A 19779-nucleotide genomic window follows, 5' to 3' on the forward strand; every position below is an offset into this window, starting at 1 on the left:
GTCCTGTAGAAAAAAATATCCAACATTGTCCCTTACTACCCATGATCCATTCACTCTGAATAAAAAAGAAACCACTGATCTCCAATATGATTAGAATAACACACCCTCCTACTTAAAAATGAGCAAAGTAGTGGTAAAAACAATGCAGATGAGGAAATTATCTTCCCATAGTTCAGGCATTAAAGGAGGGTGTGTTTTAACCTCACAAGTTGGAGGGAAGTTTGGACTGTTTGTGTTCTGTCTCTAACATCTTAGCAGGGGATCGAGGGTGGGGAGAGCGGACGCCCACGGACTGGTTCTGAGGTTCAGGCCCTGACTGTGTCCGACTCACGGGGGTGGCCTGTCCCGGGATAGGGCTGTAGGGTTTACTGACAGCCTTGGAGGAGGAGAAGGGGCTGAATGCTGCCCCCGACCCCTCTGAGGAGCAGCTCATGGCCAAAGGCCTTTCCTGGTGTATGGAGCTGTGAGAGCCTGAGATAGTCTTTATTTCCTGGGTAAAGAGATCCACCGAGGACTCGGCCCTCTCTTTGAGGGTACAGGCCACCCTGGCAGGGCATGAGGTCTGAGGAGTCAGGGAGCTGTGAGAGCCCATGGTGCTGGGGAGCTCACCGCGGTACCCAGTCCTGCCCATCACCGGGCTCTGGATGTTGGGACTGGGGACTGGAGGGGTGCAGCAGGGCGTGGCCTCACCAGAGCCATACTGGGCCAGGGAGGCGAGGGCGGAGTGCTCAGGCAGAACCTGGGGCAGGAAAACAGACTGGAGGCCCGCCAGGCTGTGCTGTGCCAGGGAGGCCGAGGCCCCGAATCCGGCTCCAGCCACCGGCTGCTCGGGCGCGTATCCACTGGAAGAGTGGGTGCTGGTAGTGAAGGGAAAATGGTGGAGGCTCAGACCACTGGATGTCCTGCCTGCTCTGTCATGACTGGACCCCATCTGCTGAGTGCTGGCGTGAGAGGGCTGCTGCAGCTGGCTTAGGATGGGGCCGACTGAGCTGGAGATCAGAGGGCTTATGGCGGAGGCGGAGGGGGCTGGGAATCGCCCTGTCAGCCTCCCTGACGCCGCCTGCTGGAGCAAAGCTGCTGGATGGGGTGAGGTGGTCATAGCACCATGGAGGGGCTGGGAGTGAAGCTGGGCGGTGCAGATAGAGGAGAGCGAGGCCTGGCTAACGGGGAAGACTGAAGCCAAGCCGGACTGGAGAGGATGGGGTTGAGGTTGATGTGGGAGCTGAGGCAGAGCGGCCAGATTGCTGGTGAAGGTGGGCTGGGAGGGCAGCGTGGGCGACATAGTGGCAGTGGAGAGATGCTGCGCCCTGAGGGAGGCCAGTATAGGAGTGTCGACCCCGGAGCGGAATTTGGTGGAGCCGGCAGGAGAGCCGGGCCCTGAACCGCAGCCGCTGGACGCGTTCGCTCCGATATGGACTCGTTTTGGAAGGCCAGACAGGTCCTTGAAGGAGCCGGACCCCGGGGCCAGAGGGTGGTGAAAGAGGATGGGAGGCAGCTGGGAATGGTGGGCCAAGGCCAGAGCCAGAGGGGTGGTGGCAGCAGCAGCCTGGAGGGGAGCCTGGATCAGCGGGGCCCAGATGACCGGCGTGGGTGAGGGGGGAGCGGGGGCGGCGCTGGTCTGGATCAGCTGGGTGCAGTGGGCCATGTCACGGTCATGTTGCACTATTCTTTGGATGATCTCGCTCTCCTGGAAGTTAAGCGTGCCTGAACTTTGGTGATGCTGGACTTTATGTTGAAGAACAGAGTTCCTCTTCCCTGTTGAAAAAAGACAAATTGAAATGGAGCTTCAGACAGGGGGGTTGGTTGGTGGAGAATAAAAACTTACCAGTCACTGCTTGAATTCATCTCAGGCATCAGCTCTGCCTGAGATAAGGTCACTTTAATAAATGTCATTAATATATTGTGGTAACAAGGTAAATGCCAAACACAAAGTGGTACATACTGGTCTCCTGCTCTCAGACTCCCATGAAAACCACATATTTTTACATCTTACATTTTACTACATCTAAACATGCTTTGTATTTTTGAGGGCCTGTCATGATGTTTGCTGTGTCGACTCTTCCATGTCTGGTAGTCTCCTCTGTCCACATACTGTAATTGATAGTGGTGGCAACCCACTTATCTGTAACCCACGAGTAAACCCATGTTATCTTCACTCTAATCCCAGCTTTTCTCCTGAATGTTAGTACAAACATTTTTAACACAATGCTTCAACCTCAGGGCAGCAACATAGCCTTGCCTTTGTTAAAAGCAGAGTATAAAGGTGCTGACATGACAGATAGACATCATTATGTGTGCTCTGCATCCTATGCACATGTTTTAAATAGTATCACAATATCTTACGGGTTGTTCTTATGTGTGAAGTGCTAAACTACAGTCCAATATGGCTGGCAGACTGAAGAGAGGCTTTATCTCACCGATGCGGTCCAGGCGGTCGAGAGCCACGGTCTCGAAGGCCCTCCTCATCATGGGATACTCCTCCAGCACCTCGTTGAAGTTGTCCACCGACAGAGAGTACAGGCGGCAGTAGTTATCTGCTCTCACGCTGGCCGTCCTTCTGCCTCGAGTCAGCAGGCAAATCTCTGCAGGGAGGGGGAATAAAAAAGCACATTCCTTAGACCATTATTATTACCATTTCTTTTTAACATACTGTGTGCATGTCAGATTAAGGATTAAAGAAATAGGGGGCATAATATATTATGGCAAATGTTATACTGAATGCAGTACAGTAACGATCCCACCCCCACTTTATATTATGTTTTTGCTATACATTACAACCTTATTTAGATCTTTTGAGGCCCATTCATAAAAGGAAAGGCAAAAGATTCATTATTAGCGTAAGATGATAAAACAAAAAGAGCCATGGTTCTGAACTCCACAGATGGAGCACTTAATGCAATTTCTGCAGCTTACAGTTTGTTCTGACCTCATCTGTCCTGCCAGATCAGAAAAATAAAATAATGCTCCATTTTTAAAAGTAGATGTATTTTCCAGGACAGACATATTGAGGATAAGCACACAAACACACACATACACTCCCTCCCCCGTCTCGATTTTATTGTGTTTATCGATTTAACCTATTTATCATACTGTGAAAACATGACATGTATGAGATTTCTTAAATATTTCCTTTGCCCTGAGTGTTGGTCTTACTTTACTCAAAGCTTAAATATAGTGTTAACAATGGAAAACCCCAAGGTGGGAGACAAAGATCACAAAGCTGTTGTCTTCTAAATCCCAAGCCCTTTTAAGGAGATGATGCAGACAATTTTCCTATCTGTAATAGTCACAGAAGTTAATCTGCTGAATGTCCCAGCAAAATAAATCAGAACAAATCAGACTGATAAGAGCACTCCTTCACACACATTCAAACTGCCCATCTGCCAGCTCTTCTACAGTATACTGGTACGCCCACAGCCTGTTGTGCGCGGGCATTACCTCCAAAATACGAGCCGTCGGACAGCTTGGTGTCTTGGCTGCTCTTGGTGAGGACACTGACCACCCCATGCTGGATGAAGTACATCTTATTGCCGATGGTTCCCTCCCTGATGATGTAATCCCCGGGCTGGAAGACCTCGAAGCGCAGCTTGGTCAGCATGGAGGTCACAAAGTTGGGGTCGGCGTTGGCAAACAGAGGCATGGAGGCCACCAGTTTTCGACAGTTGAAGTTGATGATCTCCTGCAAAGACAGACAGGTTCTTGACACAAGCTGAGAAAAAACCCTCGCAACACAAATGGGTGATTATCATTATACCTGTGTACACTTCAGTGAAAAACAAAGCCGGGTGGTTTACAGATTAGTGAACTGTTAATAGGGCCTGAGGGAAATCTTGTCTTTGCTCATACAGTCTCCAGGCATTACTAATCAGATTACATTAAACATGTTATCATGCACAGTGGAAAGGCCACATTTGACTACACAAAAGTTTAAACCATCAATAAACCATTTCAAGGGTTTCGTTCCAAAACACTATTTTTACATTTTGGATATATTTTGCTTCCTAAATTTCATCAGTCAATATTTGACAGATGATTCTATCCTTGCAAACAGAAATATTTTGTAAGTAAAGGTCTTAAGATGTCTCCTTAAATAGTTTCTCACAATGGACTTTACTTGGACTTTACTTGGACATGGACTCAGCCATCATTTAGAGGAGGTGTCGGCGTTTTCTAATGGTGCACATCACATTTTGGAATGAAACTCTTCATTTAGAAACAAAGTGGCTTACTTCCTTAATTCATTATTCAAATATTTACTACTGAGAATCATAAAACGTAATACAAAAAATTCAAAACTCTTCTGAAAAAAAAAAAAAAGAGAAAAAAAATCAGATGAGAGACAGAATTTCTTGTTCTCATCATTAAGGTGATGGATATTGACACGGCAGCCAACATTATGATGACTCAGGAAGCAGCAGCGTGGCTCATTATCAAGGCAGTGACCATGCAGGTGGATGAGCTCTGACCTCTCGCAGCGGTTCGTTCAGTTCCTCCAAGATGCTTTCCTCGTCGAACATCTTGCCCTGATAGCGATGTTCGTAGTAGTCGTGGATCCTCTGACGCATGCCGGCAGGGAGCTTGTGGAAGGACATGTACTGCTCCACCTGTTTATACTGCAGGGACAATGAAGACGGATTAGTCCACTTATTAGAAATGACCAGTTTCCAAGCAATAAATACATTTGCATCTATCCATAAGGCAAAGTCAAATGAGTGTATTAAATTTATTGATGTGTTGGCTGAGAGGTTGACCTGAATGTTGCTCATTAGGTTAAGAGTCAACTGTCAGGCCATCTGTGAAACCTTCCCACACTGCAATGCTGTGCCTCTGCTCCATCTGATGAATACAGCTGCGCTCTGCAGGCTGCAGCTAATAACATTAACTACTGTGTCCCTTGGGAGTGTACAATCTACCAGCTATGCAAGCCCCATAAAAACAGTCAGTGTGCCCAACCTGTATATGTTATGTCCTGCTGTCTCTCTCTCTTTATTTTCACTTTTATTTCAGGCCTTCAGCCTCTTTATTTACAGACCTCCTGCCTCTCCCCACTGTCTGTTTCTGTTTTATTAATCAAGATTCAGTAATTGACGCCTGTCACAGTACCCAACACCAGTGCAATGAGGTCAATGATGTAATGGTAAATAAAAAGGTGCGTAAACTATGACTTCCACTAGGTGATGAAGATGATGAAGGCTAACATCCACCAATATAAACAAAAATCTATTATATTTTCAGAAAAACATTAATTTATGCTGTTTCCCTTAGAAGACCCTATCCTGATATATCTGACATCATTTTGATACTACTTACTATGATGCACACTATGAATTTAAGTTGTTAAGTTTTATGTCAGCCTAAAAAACTGGGTTTACTCTCCACTACATTCCTGGATGAGGTGCTTTCTCTGACGTACACACTACTATACCCTTTCACCACATACTGCACACAATAGTGATCACTGATTCCATTTATTGTGCATTTCCACTCTTCTAGACTTAAAGAACGTAAACTTTCTGCCACAAATATCTGCCACGCATGGGAAGAACACGCACCTTTTCCTGGTACTGCCTCCTGGATGAGTCCAGGGACTGAATGAGTGCAGTGGCGTGGCCTACGAACATGGCAAAGCAGGTAGCGCCCACAATCATGCTGAGGATGGTCAGCCACACATCAGCCATGCCTATAGGGGGGTACAGGCCGTATCCGATGCACAGCATGTGGCTCATGGCCTTGAACAGGGCATAGGAGTACTGCTGTCCCCAAGTGTCATTCTGCAGGGGAGAAGGAGGACAAAAGGGAAGAGAGAGTCTGTGATTATACATAATATGCCACAGAAGGATTTTGAAGGCTGAGATGGAGGCTAAAGGCGACCAGGCCTTTGCTGTCCAGGTCCCAAGGCTTTGGAGCATCGAACTGAGGAGCTTAGGCTTAAATCGCCCATAAAACATATGCTTGCTTACAGTACTTATATTATTGCTCTTGTATTGCCCTGTATTTTTGTTGTGTAACCCTATTTTAAGTACTGTCTGGCTTTTATGGCTATTTTATTATTTATAAAGCACAATGCAACACTGTATTCGTAAGGGCTGCATCAATAAAGCATATTTATTAACAATTACTGGTTATTATTATGCCGTGGTTTTGAAAGGGACACATTGGGATGCTGTCTGGCTCATGAATAATCCACTTACAACCATCTTGTTTCTGGTGACCCAGCAGTCAGCGGGGAAGTCCTGCAGCATGGGCACCAGGAACTGCAGACAGCCGTCCCAGTGGCACAGCAGCAGCATCATACCAATCAGGTTCATGATGCGCACCATGGCGCTGGCCAGGTCATAGGTCATGTGGAAAACCTGTGACACAGAGATTATCAGCATTAATGGAACCTAAACAACAAAACACATCTCCCTTAGTAAATAAATCTATAAAATTTCAATTTGCTCTCATGCAATCAGGGGATTTGAAACATGCAGTAGGTGCCATGTGGGCCAATGGCAATAGGAGTCCTTTACCAGACCACATTGTTCTTAATCTTCTATAGACCACCATACCACCAAAGGCTATTTCAATGTTGTGTAATCATCTGCAAGCATAATGGCCCATGGGGGATATAACCTTGGTTGGAATTATAAAAAAAAGATCATGCAGGGAAATATCCATTCTTTCCAAACTGAGTTGACCGTGAGTGTTTATGTGTCTGTGCGTGTGTGCGTGTGTGTGTGAGAGAGAGTGCGTGTGTGTGTGTGTGTGCACTGGCAGGGTGATATAGTAGGACTATCATGCAACTAAGACCAATCAAAAGAGAACCTAGAAATTAACTGTAAGGCTACCAGACTTGTATAAAGAGCAGTAGTATGTATTTCCCCTTGCTGAACTAGTTATGAAAGCAAAAAAAGTGATAATCCACACAAGGTTACAATGTAATTAGCAATCAGCTAGTGCAAGTGAAGTCTCATATGACAAAGATCTGGTACCATGAGACTTGAGTAACTAGCATAGTATATATTTCCCTCGGATGAGCGTGTGAGAGCATTGTAAAACGCTTTGAAATAATCCATGGAGTTATAGTCGTGTGCTATCAGCTAGTGTGAAGTCTGATGTGAGGATCCACACAGCTTTTCCCTGCAGGATCTACCTCTTCCCACTGGTGGATGTAGCGAATGAGTCTAGAGAGGCGCAGCAGCCGCAGCAGACTGAGGATCTTGGTGAAGCGGACGATCCTCAGGGCGCGGGCCGTCTTGTAAAAGTCCGAGTCGATGCGTGTCTCCACGATGAGAAAGATGTAGTCCACAGGTATGGAGGAAATGAAATCCACCACAAACCAGCTCTTCAGGTACTTGATCTTGATCTTCTGCGGGTCCAGGATGATCTCCGTGTTGTCCTCCTTGACGATGCCCGTGCGGAAGTTGAGCACCAGGTCCATGAGGAAGAAGGTGTCGGAGACCACGTTAAAGACGATCCAGGGCGGCGTGTGCTCGTCCTTGAAGAAGGTGATGCCCACGGGGATGATGATGAGGTTCCCCACCATCAGCAGCAGCATGATCAGGTCCCAGTAGAACCTGAAACACAGAGCGAGTTCAGTATTTTCAGTCAGATCCATAGCCAAATATCAATACATTTACAGTAACGGGCACCTGTTTCCATCCATGGCATCTAGCAGTGTGGCAGGTCATTGTTTCATTGTTTGTTGATTTGTTGATTTGTAATTATATTTTTCACCAAACAAATGCAACATTTTATACACAACTACATTATGTGAGTCAAACAAACTCAAGAGGCATTTTTTTAAAAAAGAAGTACAGTAGACATTAGTGAGTTCTAGGAGACTGCATGCATTACTGGGCTTTCAATGACAAGAAACTTGATAAAACTAAAGGGCAATGATATTCAGTAGTCTGGGATCTCCATAAGTTAAATGGTAGACTAGTGTGTGTGTGTGTGTGTGTGTGTGTGTGTGTGTGTGTGTGTGTGTGTGTGTGCGTGTGTGTGCGTGTGCGTGTGTGTGTGTGTGTGTATTTGGGGAATCACTTATGACTTTTCTTCAAGAGTAGGAGCTGAAAATGAAAAATAATCTTTATAAAACCCAATGTAAACAAACCATTTGAACATATAGTTAAAACATGAAATAAACATTAACAAATCTAATAATGGGGTGATGCTGGAAAACAAAGGTGGCACTATAATGCAATTCCAGCTTGGGCTTCTTACCACAGGGAAGAGAAAATGGCTTATTAGAATTCAGTTGAAATTCTCATGAGGAAATATTGATTGTCACAACTAATTGCTAAATCCTCAAGTATCAGTACCAGTATATTCGATTTCATCTGTAATTTTATGAATTGAAGAAAGGGTTGCTTGTAGTTGTGTTTACATTATTCTTAAAGTCAAATCATTTCAAATTATTTTCAACATATTTCTAAATATCATTTGCAGGTCAGGTAGATTACAGCCAGCTACAATAGACTATACTAGAAATAGACTGTGTAAGTCGAGCCATTTGACACCTTCTCCAGTTATTTCAGCTATTCTGTTTACTATAGTCCTATTCAGTATTGTAGCACTATTCTGTAGTAGGGTGCCAGATGTCTTTATTCCTTTGATTTTGCTTACAATTCTCAATCTAACTGCTGATAATGATGATATTGCAACAGAATCCATATCAGAGCACTTCACAGTTCAAAGTAAACACACAACTTGGCTACACAAAGGCCAGGCAACACATGGAACGTGTTTGTTTACCAATTACCATCTTGAGTGTGTGTGTGCGTGTGTGTGTGTGTGTGTGTGAGGTGCGAAACAGAAAGCATGCACGCGTGTGAGATTGCGTGTCCGGTCCGTTCCAGCGCTCTAATTAACCACTGATCGATGGAGCAGGAGCCTGATACACCTACAGGCCGGCATGGACTGCAGGGGGAGCAAAAGTCAGCGGCCTCCAGAGGCGGCACTATGAGGACGCATGCATTACACCAGTAAAGGCTACTTATGACATGTGACACAGCATAGCCACTCTAAATGATCCCAACCCTCATTACATTCAAGAACACAGAATATTAATCAGCGGGAGACATGCAGGCTTGTGAAAAAGCGCTGATTGAACGAACACCTCAGCATCTTGTCTCCAGGTGTGATTTTATACTTCAGTGACTGCTGAGCTCCATGCTGGTTGACTGGGAGAGAAGTGGAGTATCTGACTGGATGAGAGCAGGATGTGGTGCTGATGTCTCTGGATCTCACAAACCTCTCATTAACGACTCAACTAATAAAGCCACGGGGAACTGTGCTGCGTTTCTGACACTGCGATGTTCTCTGTGTTCCTCTACGCACACTGAAAAGAGGAGAGAGGCGAGTGAAAGTAGAGGTATGACTATACCATAACCTAGAAAGAGAGATTTGAATACAGCGTAACATATTGTAATTACTTATACCCAGCCTCCACGGGAGAACATCACAAAAAGAGCAAAGCAGCGAGGGCAGGGTGGCCATTTGTTCTAATCAGCTTTCTGTTGTTCTCTGCCAAACAAAGCATTTGCATTCCTCTGTTCATCTGCCTGTTGTCTCTGCGGTGACACACTGGTCCTAATTGCACTTCCCCTCTCTGGCTAAATCCACCGTTATCTCCCGGGAATCCATGTCATCTCCAGGAGTCAGCTCCCATCAGCCAGATGTTGAGTAGTTAGCATTACCGCTCTGCACACGTCACTGTGCTGCAGAGCACTGGAACAGCTGGGCCAAAAAAAAAAGGGACAGTGCATTACTGCTGTCCCCTGCAGCCCACCCAGTACGCACTTCAGCTGACTGTGCATGCAGCGTTCAGCCTACAAAACACCATTCTCCAACTCTGGCCGTGGACATCCAACTTGCCAATGTAATCTGGTGTTACCATCAAAATAAAGCTGACTGTCGTAGGGTCAGAAGTATAGAGTAATAGCTCCATCGGTCCAGGGAGAGGAATCTTGCCTTATTTGGGTCAGAGTGCAACTATGTCAAAGAGCATGAGAGCGCAGAGAGAGGAGTTACAAGCAAAGTGAACACAAAAAGGCTTAAAATGAAAAAGGAGCTTAGATCAATCAGGACAGCTGAAAAGGGGATCACATTTGTACTAGAGATACTTATCTCTTGCTGCCAGAGCGCAGTCGAAGCACAACAGCCTGCGTTCAGCTCAGTGGCTTAACACACACCTGTACTGTGGCTCCGGCTGACCAGCAATCATATTAACCATATTTACACTGTGTGCCAGTTCAGTATGCTGGCTGCTCTATCCAGTGAAACCTTTAATAAAAGACAGCAGTTACGTATGATAGAAATAACAGAGTTACAGTGTAAAAAAACCTGTCAGTCCGCCACTGTTACAGATGCCAGGGGTTGAAGTTAGTTGTTTAAAGGACAAGACTGGTGGCAACACTTAATTTAATAGTATTTTATAAGCCAGGACCAAAAATAACCTTTAATGCTGACAAAAGTTTATAGGTCACATGCGGGACACGTAACTTGAAACGGGATCTGTAGGCTAAACCTTTCACCTTCAGCCCAAACCAGGTACCAAATCCCGTCCCTGCTCAGCTGGGAGGTGTGACCCAAACAAAGCACAAAGTAATGACACCTCAAACGTACCGCAGAGTTAACAGCTGGCCGTCTTGATTCCTCACAACATCATTTTCATTTCAATCTCTCTCTTTCTCTCTCTGTGTGTGCTGTGTGTTTGCGAGTGTGTCCCCTCCCCATCCACACCATCTCTGCTCCATTAGACTAATTGTGCTGTAATAATCTCCACTGATGTGTGCTTCTAATATCTTGAATGGTCATGTTACCCTATTTTGATTACCCCATTTCCAAGCCCCTGATGCACTCTCTGTAATCCATTGCCCTCGCTAAATGATAAAAAAGTGTAATTCAGATGAGTGGAAAAAAAACTGCAGTGACACACATCGGCGTACAACTGGCCGGTGAAAATATGATGAGAGCGAGCCTCAAGGTTAAATGTTATGAAAATCCCTTTATGGCGGTGATGAACAGAACGCTGGATTGTATGCATCGTGCAATGAAATGTAGAACATGGAGATCCTATGGCTCACAAACACACACACACACACACACACACACACACACACACACGCATGCATGCACGCGAGCACACACACACAAACACACACACACACACACACACACACACACACACACACACACACAGTGTGGCTGGCAAATTAGGGAATTACTGCTTGGCTTAGTTTGATGCACAGACTTAATTCACTGATAGAGCAGCTAATGTACAGACAATTTACAAAGCTTTATGTTGATTAGATCCCCATATATTCTTGTGTGATTCATACACACACACACACACACACACACACATTTCTCCAGACCAAGCAAAACTGGGAAAAGGATATAAGTTGACTGTCAATGTGCCTGTAAGAGGATTTTGCATGCTAGTCAAATCCTTTACCATGCATCAAATGTTAGCCTGTAAGAATGGCCTGTAAGAGCGGTGAAGTCAGTCTGTGGAGAAGGCTAGAGTCATTTTCAGCAAATAAAGCATCTATTCAAGAAGCTGCATGGATTACTCAGGCTCATTCAACTTTTTCTGCATGATACACCTATTCTGCACCAGCTCAGACTCCTGATTATCAAGCTGGTATCATAATATGATCATAATGCTCTCAATGGTCTATTTTGTTTAACCCTTAACGAAAAATCACTATAATATTACAATTAATGTGTGTCTGTGATAGCCTACTCAGTATTAAGTTTATAGTGAGCTTATCATACTTTATATTTTCTATCTCCTATGGTACAACTGTCATATTTCTAGAGGATATTATACAAATATTGGAGTTTTGCTATGCTATTTCCAATAGTATCCCCACATGATTACTGCAGGACTTCTAAAGGGACAAGTGCAAGTAAAGAAAGGTTTTCTGCACACAAATTACCTAAAATCACTGTAAGGATGGATAATCCAGAACCCAGCAGACTTTACTCGCTCTCTCTCATGCTCCACGGCCCTCTCACTCCCTAACATCCGCAGGGAGAACTTGTTGACTCCCGGTTGAAGCATTGCCCCAAACTGCCGGTGCATGAAGCCGGCTTGGTACAGCCTGTCGTCTTCAGGTATGATTTGCTCTGAACCCTCCAACTTGATGAAACTTGACTGGTCAAACACAGATGCTCGAGCGGTCGCGCCGCTCCGGCCACCCATGGCCCCTTGCTGGGCCCCGGGGCCGTGTTCACCGGGGGAACTCTCGCTGACACCGGCATCTGCCTCGGGGATGAGGCGCCGCTGCTCAGCCGGGTCTGACCCGAGAGGATGTCGCCCGGTGATGGAAGAGATGCTGCCTTTAAACAAGCGACAGTCTCCGTTCAAGTTGGTCTTCACGGTAACGTCCCTGTCCAAGTCTCCGCTCCTGGCCTCCTCAATGCTTTTGCAACTGCTTGCAGGAGACGGAGAGGGCAAATGTTTTAGCCGAATACTTTTCCTCTTAGTGTCCTTGTCGCCGTTTTCTCCTTCGTCAATCACAGAGGGTTTTTGCCCAATGTTTTGCGGCAAGCTGTACAGCCGTTTGCGCATGGAAGATTGAAATCTTTCCATTTTGGAGAAAGAAAAGAGATGCGCTCTAAGGATAACCCGTGAAAACAGAGAGATGAATCATGAATCTCATACACTTAGGGTGGCACTGGAGGCAAAACAGTGACGGCGCATCCGCAGGACAGGTCGTATCTTATTTGACACTTGGGACGTGCCTCTCTCCCCCGGTTCAAACATTGAGATGCGTCAACAATACGTGGCCGCTTCAGTCCGACAGTCATGTAAAAACAGTGAACGGGAAACGCATGTAAATCCAGGTATCCCCAAACAGTGTAGATGAGAGCGCATCAGGATGCAGCATGCTGAGCGTCGGACGTGCCGGAGTGGGAGAATGCTGCTGAGGACCTCAATGACAAAGCATGATCTCCTCCTACCCAAAATATCGGAGCTCTCTGTCACTAGAAAATGATGACACACATTCACGCAGACGGTACCAGCATTCAAAGAGCGCTGACATCACTGATCCATCATCATCCTGCTTTCTAATAACGTGAATATTAATGGAGCTAATCTATCGGGTTGCCATAGGAGCCAGGATGGCACATGCGCTCACCCCACCCAGTCAGGACACCGAGGGGATGATTCAAGGATGCGATCCAGCCTCGTGGAGTTGGTGGTTAAATAGTTTAGTAAGGCTGCATATCTACAACATTCACTGTCAGTTCTTAGTGCATCACTTGCGTTCGTGATCACGGTCCCAACACGGCGGGCTCTGCAGCCATGCATATTCACTAATTAGAGAAATTGATGGCAATATCTGTCCGTTAATTCCATTTGCATGTTTGTAGGCTACAGTTGGTTTGACATTGAGGTCTGAAGCACAAAAACAAATAAATAAAATAAAATTTAAAAAAGTAGGTGAAACATAAAACATAAAATAACTTATAGGCCAATACTGCAGTTCACTTAGGCCTAACTAAGTTGCAAAAACAACTCAAAACAGCTGATTGAAGTAAATAATTCAGAGACAGATGATCAAATGTTATACTTTTGCCTGACCCCCGCTCACCCCCTCCACCCTTATAGCTTACAGCTCCATAGAGAATGAATTGACTTGTTGACTGACTGTAAATAGGATCATTTTCTGGGCTAAATGTAGGCTACATTTTACAGGTAGGCTATATTTATAGGTTATGAACTAATAACAAGACTTCAATAATAAATGTAGGCCAAATGTTTAAACAAATATTCAATGAATTCTAAATATCTGTCCTTTTATTAGCCTAGCCATTTATTTATATAGTTGTGTAGGCCTATAATTATCAAAAAGTGTATTTTCATTTGGATACAAAACAGTTGCATTTATCAGTATTCTTTCATTTGCAAGAGTTGATAAAGTAAAAAAAAAAAAAAAATAAGAGCATTTAGAAACCACATTGTACTACTATTAGCCTACTACTAGCCTACTAATAGCCTAATAATATTAGAAAAGCATTTCCTGAGGAAAATGCGTGGGACTGCTGGAAGCTGAAAAGCTGTTAAGTATGATTTTGTTTAAAAAAAAAAAAAAAAAAAAAAAAAGCAGACAGCATCATAACTAGCCTATACTTGACGTGTTAAATTAAGTAGCCTATAAACAAGCCTCCAGCTCAGCACCTCAAACTTACTGAGGGATGTCAGTCAAAACACGTGATTGACATCTCTCATGTCTATTGATTGTTTCTAGGTGGTTGCCAGAGTGTTTCTGTGTGGTTGCTAGGGTGCTACCTGGTGTTTGCTACGGTGTTAGGTCGTTCAGGAAGTAGCCTAAATGAACTATATAGTTAGGCCTACGTGTCGAAGTAAGGTCCAAAACAACCAAAATCCGTCATAACTCAGTTTATGCAAATTTTATGAAATAGCTCAGTATACGTAACATTTTGCACATTTTAATATATGAACTGTATATGTCCATATATGAACCATATAGAAAAGTCATGGCAAACTTATACAAGTAATTCAGCATATTTTAAGTATGAAACTTATAGCATAAAAACTATAGGATGAGGTACGCACAGAAGAGGTCCAAAAAAACATCAAATCTTATTAAGTATGCAGATTTATTTATATTTTTATGAAATTGCACACTTATGCAAGAGAACAGTGTGGTGTTGCTTCAGTCAGCAATCTCACTAACAACTAATGATGACAGCACTGTTATCTACCAAAACATTAATCTAGGCCCTATCATACATTGTCTTAATCTTATTAAATTAAATAGTAGCCTACATGTTTAAAACTCAAACTTTGCCATATAGTCCTATTTGGCCAGGTTCAGGTGAAGCTCATCAAATTTAGAGCAGTATTCACATGAGTTTATCTTCAGTGCCGTTTGTTTCTTACTCTGGAGGAAAACACATCATCTCACTAATGCAGAGCAGGCTACTACATTGATTTTGGCCAAGCTGTTAACATTTTACTTTACTTAATCATCTAAAGTGGACTGAGGAATTATTTTATGTTACTTTGTTATTGCTTATAACTTACATTTCCACATCTTGGGCACAACCCTTGAGCCTTGAGCCTACCTTGAGTGTTGGAGGAAGGTCTTAGTCATTATTGAATGAAGAGTTAGGGAATGCAGTAGTTCCACAATGCAGAATGCTCGATACTTCCCTTGTTGTTAATGGTGGATTTGTCAACTATTTCTACCATTTAATGGGAGGATTGTGAGGCAGTCCAGTGGTTGTCATGTTGATGTCAGACACTTCTCTGAGCCCAGACCCTTCTACAGCCCCTGAACAACAAACTATAACAATTACACTCAAACAGTCAGGCTACAGCCGATTTAGTCATCTATTCCCTGGAGTATGGGCTGTTAAATTAGTCTGAATCAATATTGTAGGTGTGCCTGCCATGTTTCATTCCTTCCCTGAACGAGACATTTTCAGTCATATAGAAAAATAATACAATACTTCCCTGTTAAAATAATAAAATAAATAGTAAATCAGTGAAAGGTTAATTTTGGTGGCAAAGTTATTTCTGATTATGTTTTGAAACATATACTTTTTTAGTGTGACAGCACAGTGAATATGTAGTGTTATGTTATTGCTTTATGATTTCCTGCAAGCTTCACTGAGTTGGTTTAATCAATATAGCAATTTCATATGGTGTTATGCCTATTGCCATGGGCAAATAGATTGTTTTTGCCATAGCTATAATATGGGATATTTCATCATGTGCAGTAACCAAATCCAAATGTAAATTCATCAGACCTCAAACAAAGCCAATAGTCTACTATTTATATTGTCAAGATACTCCTATACACAATACTTTAACTTTACTTAATGCATTTTTTCACATGTGACATGTGCTATCCACATGTGAAAAAACTCTGTGATTTCATATGTGGTTAGTGCATGTCACATGGGACTTCTAACATGTGTTTTTGGAACAAATCAAATGTGATAACGTGTGGAATCGCACATGCGAATTCCATGTAAAACCCATCCACATTCTCCTTGCACAAGCAAGCATAAAACCTTAAAAACCAGGGTTTATTTTACGGTTTATTTATAATTTACAGTTGAGAGAGAGAGACAGGAAGGACAGAAGGTTCCAGAAGCTTCCAGACCAGATTCGGACCCAGGATGTTGCTGTTACCTGTTTACACTGCAGCCAACTGAGATTCCATCCCAATGCAGTTGATCATTGTTTCTCTTTAAATTATAAGGTTGATTTATACAGATTATTATAATCATGAAGATACAGTGTCATGTTTGTTTTTCACATGCTTATACGATTACCTTCCCATTACATGTTCATGTGTGAAAATATGCCATCATCACATGTGCTTACATGATTCCACTTGTGTAATTTTGATGGTGTCACATACCAAAACATGTACTTTACATGTGATCCCCTCACATGTGATAATATATCACAAAATGTCACATGTGAAACACGTCATAGCAAGTGAAATTCATGTGGTTTTTCCATACTTCTTAAGGAACAAGGAACAACAGACAATTTCAATCAGGTGTTACATGATAAATATATCATTTACCAATTTGTCATTAAACACTGTACATCTAATAGGCACCGACCTGTTGATCACTGTACATTTATATGCTGTTATCATGCTGGTTTCACATGTCACGGGCTTTGCTCCCACTGTCACTAAAAGCTTTTTTTAATCAGTGGATTATGCTGCATCATTTACGTTTCATGAATATGTACACATAAAAATTGATCGCCACTTGAAGCAGCTTAAGTAGCTGTAATCAGTTTGTTAATGAGGCCGATATCATTCAGGGTAAAACCAGTCAAAAGTAAGGCTACAGGGTGAAACCTTCAAAATAAAGCTGTAAATTATTTTGGTAAGAGTTGTGATCTTTCTTGTTTCCAGTGGTTTGGTTTTGCCAGAGAACACAGAGTCATGGGTTTCTCTTTGTTCTAGCAACAGGTTCAGTGAATTATACCTCTACTGCTATTTGATTCCCATTCTGACATATTAATGCAAGACAGGATATTTAGGTACATAATGGAAATGGACAACAGATGGCATGGGAGGCCCATATCATCAACAGACTACTCTAAAGATATGAAAACACATTACAAGCTGTCATTATTCTGACTCACTAAAACAGATAAGTCATAGGAAATGTTTCCTAAAGCCCATCACTGAAACAGCTTGCCTGCATTATTGTATCAAGTCCTGATTTTCCATTTTACTGGACAATGGTGCCGCCAGCAGGCCCGATAAACACTGCCCCCCTTTGGTGGACTGCTGCAATTTATTTGGCAGCAATAATGTGTTGTGTGCTGCCCACTGCTGTTCATGGCTTCATTGAGGCAGAATCAGACTGGAGAATAATGTCTGTGAGCAATTATTTCATATCTTATGTCTGTGTAAAATTATAAAATGGTTAAAATCAATGTAAGACCATCAGTAAGTGTCAATATTGTCATTGCTTGGCAGGTACAGCTTGAAAATGGTTTACCGTCCAAATGGAACAGGGTCAATTATGAACACTGTGAACCTATTTCATCGTATTGGACTTTGTTTGCAGATAATTGCACCACAATCACACATCAGTCATCACACTAGATGTGTGATGACTGATGGATGTTTAACCTTTCACATCCACTTAACTGTTATTTTGTGGTATTCCTATTCATTTTGAACTAGAAAACGCAGCTACAGCCCTGCAGGAAATCACCCTGGGTTTCTTTCACAGTCACCTTTTCACATGTTTTCACATGTAATCTCACTGGAGCCGCACATCGCAGTAACATCACAGATATTCTATGTGGGCAGAAAAACTCTGGATAGTAAGGGCGTAGGGAAGACTTTATTTGCATGCTGAAATTTAGTCGTAAATTTGTCCTTTAAGTTGTTAAGGGGCTGGCTATCCAAAGAACCGTAACCTTAAGGAACAAATTCATAACTCATAACTATGACCATCCCCAAAGTCTGCACCTCTTTTGGCCGCCACTCATTCCAGTGCGCTGCCTCTAGTGACCGGAACGAGTTGCAAAAGTCCCTAAAACTCACACCTTCATTCCACTGCCTTCCTTTAAAGGATAAGGCCGGTGTTTTTTAATGCATTGCTTACCGTCAACAAATCCTATGAAAATAACAAAATCAGCAATGATTTTGTTTTGCCAGCAAATCTCGTCCATGTAGCCGCTGCCCAATGAAACCATGTCCCAGCAGCCATAGAACTCCATTGTATTAAAAAAACGATTAAAAACATGTCAAAGAGCCATGCCGTTGCTCAGGGCAACATATTTCATCATCACAATGCACCGGGCCAGCCGACTTTTTCCTCAAACAACTTAATAAGCCGGCTGTAAACACTTTGCGATATCAGGAAAGTAGTTCCGTAGCACCGAAAATAGTCCCCGGCGTAATGAAGAATTTGTTCCCGTTTGAATTTGATTTGGTAATAACTACAACAGCCTGACTTTTCGTGGTAACAGTTAGCGAGTTTTAAAATTGAAACTATGTCTTTGTGAGCTGTATTTCAAGGTTTTTAGCTTACAATTGGAGCCAATGACTTCCAGGTTGACGGTATACATGGAAAGTCAGAAAGTAACGGGAGTAGAGCAAATGCATTGTTGATTTTGTTGTTTTCATAGGATTTGTTGACGGTAAGCAATGCATTAAAAAACACCGGCCTTATCCTTTAACAGCTCATTAGAAGACATTTCTGATTACTGCACCTGCTTCTGAATTTTTGCTTCTTCTGGCCCTGCTACTATACATACTATAGATTTCTGCTGTTGTATATATTATGTATATTGTGATGTTTCAAACTGACTCATGTTGTTTGTTTATTGTGATTATGTTTTTACTATCTGTATCAACTTGTATACTGTTATTGCCTCTTGGCCAGGTCATCATTGTAAATGAGAATTGGTTCTCAATTGACTTACCTGGTTAAATAAAGGTTAAATAAAAAAAATAAAAAACATAGAGTGTAAGGGTCAGGGTTGCTCTTTGATAGCCTTGCTGATATTTGCTCCCTCTGTAAGAATAATGAAGGGTCTTGTTCTAGAAAATGTAGGTAAATGATTAGCTTTTTGAGAGATTTAGGTAACTAAAAGTTGACTAAACAGTCTCAGAGTCAGAGTTAACTTTTCTTTGTGTAACTATAAGGTCAGGATATTTAATCAAGGTTTGCTGATCCTTGTTCCTATAGTGTGAACTGAACTTCATCAGCAGAGCTACTTTTACCACACGGTCTCCATTGTGAACCAGTCAAAATCTCACTAGATGGTGCTGTTTTCCATATGCAATATTTAAGAAGATTTAAGATGTTATTTTCAAGCATTTATTCCATATGACAGACTGTGTGCATCATTGATGTCACATCTGAACGTGTGTGTGTGTGTGTGTGTGTGTGTGCACATGTCTGCAACAGTTTTGTTCATGTTAAAGACACTCAACTCAACGAATAAACATTCTTTTTGAGATATTTATTCTTAAAAATGAATTGGGATCTTGGGATTGCTTTACATGTGTCAGTCCTGACGTGAGCCTTCTCTCGATGCGTCCCACGTCAGCTATAGAGAATTCATGCAGCTGTGTAGTATGCCATCAACGCTCTAAGGTGATCCTACTAGTTTAAAGCTTTGTCACAGAGAAATCAAAAGCTGCGATATTTTTCAATATATTGATATGAATAATAATTGCATAGGATAATAGCCATGCTATACAATACACATAATTTAAAAAACAATATGTTAGAATGATTTGAGTACAGATTTCC

At 42.7% G+C, this 19779-nt stretch overlaps 1 protein-coding gene across 1 annotated transcript; it reads right to left on the reverse strand.

Annotated features, from left to right (window-relative positions):
• Nucleotides 1–202: 202 nt before the first annotated feature.
• LOC139909526 (potassium/sodium hyperpolarization-activated cyclic nucleotide-gated channel 3-like) lies at nucleotides 203–12586 on the reverse strand. Its single transcript, XM_071896667.2, has 8 exons — nucleotides 11931–12586; nucleotides 7136–7559; nucleotides 6192–6353; nucleotides 5553–5771; nucleotides 4467–4613; nucleotides 3439–3679; nucleotides 2418–2582; nucleotides 203–1755 (listed from the first exon to the last, which is right to left on the reverse strand). Exons 1-8 carry the CDS (start codon nucleotides 12584–12586, stop codon nucleotides 203–205), a joined length of 3567 nt encoding a protein of 1188 aa, XP_071752768.2.
• Nucleotides 12587–19779: the final 7193 nt, after the last annotated feature.

Source organism: Centroberyx gerrardi, chromosome 4 (assembly GCF_048128805.1).
Source record: "Centroberyx gerrardi isolate f3 chromosome 4, fCenGer3.hap1.cur.20231027, whole genome shotgun sequence".
In the NCBI taxonomy this organism is placed as follows: Eukaryota; Metazoa; Chordata; class Actinopteri; order Beryciformes; family Berycidae; genus Centroberyx; species Centroberyx gerrardi.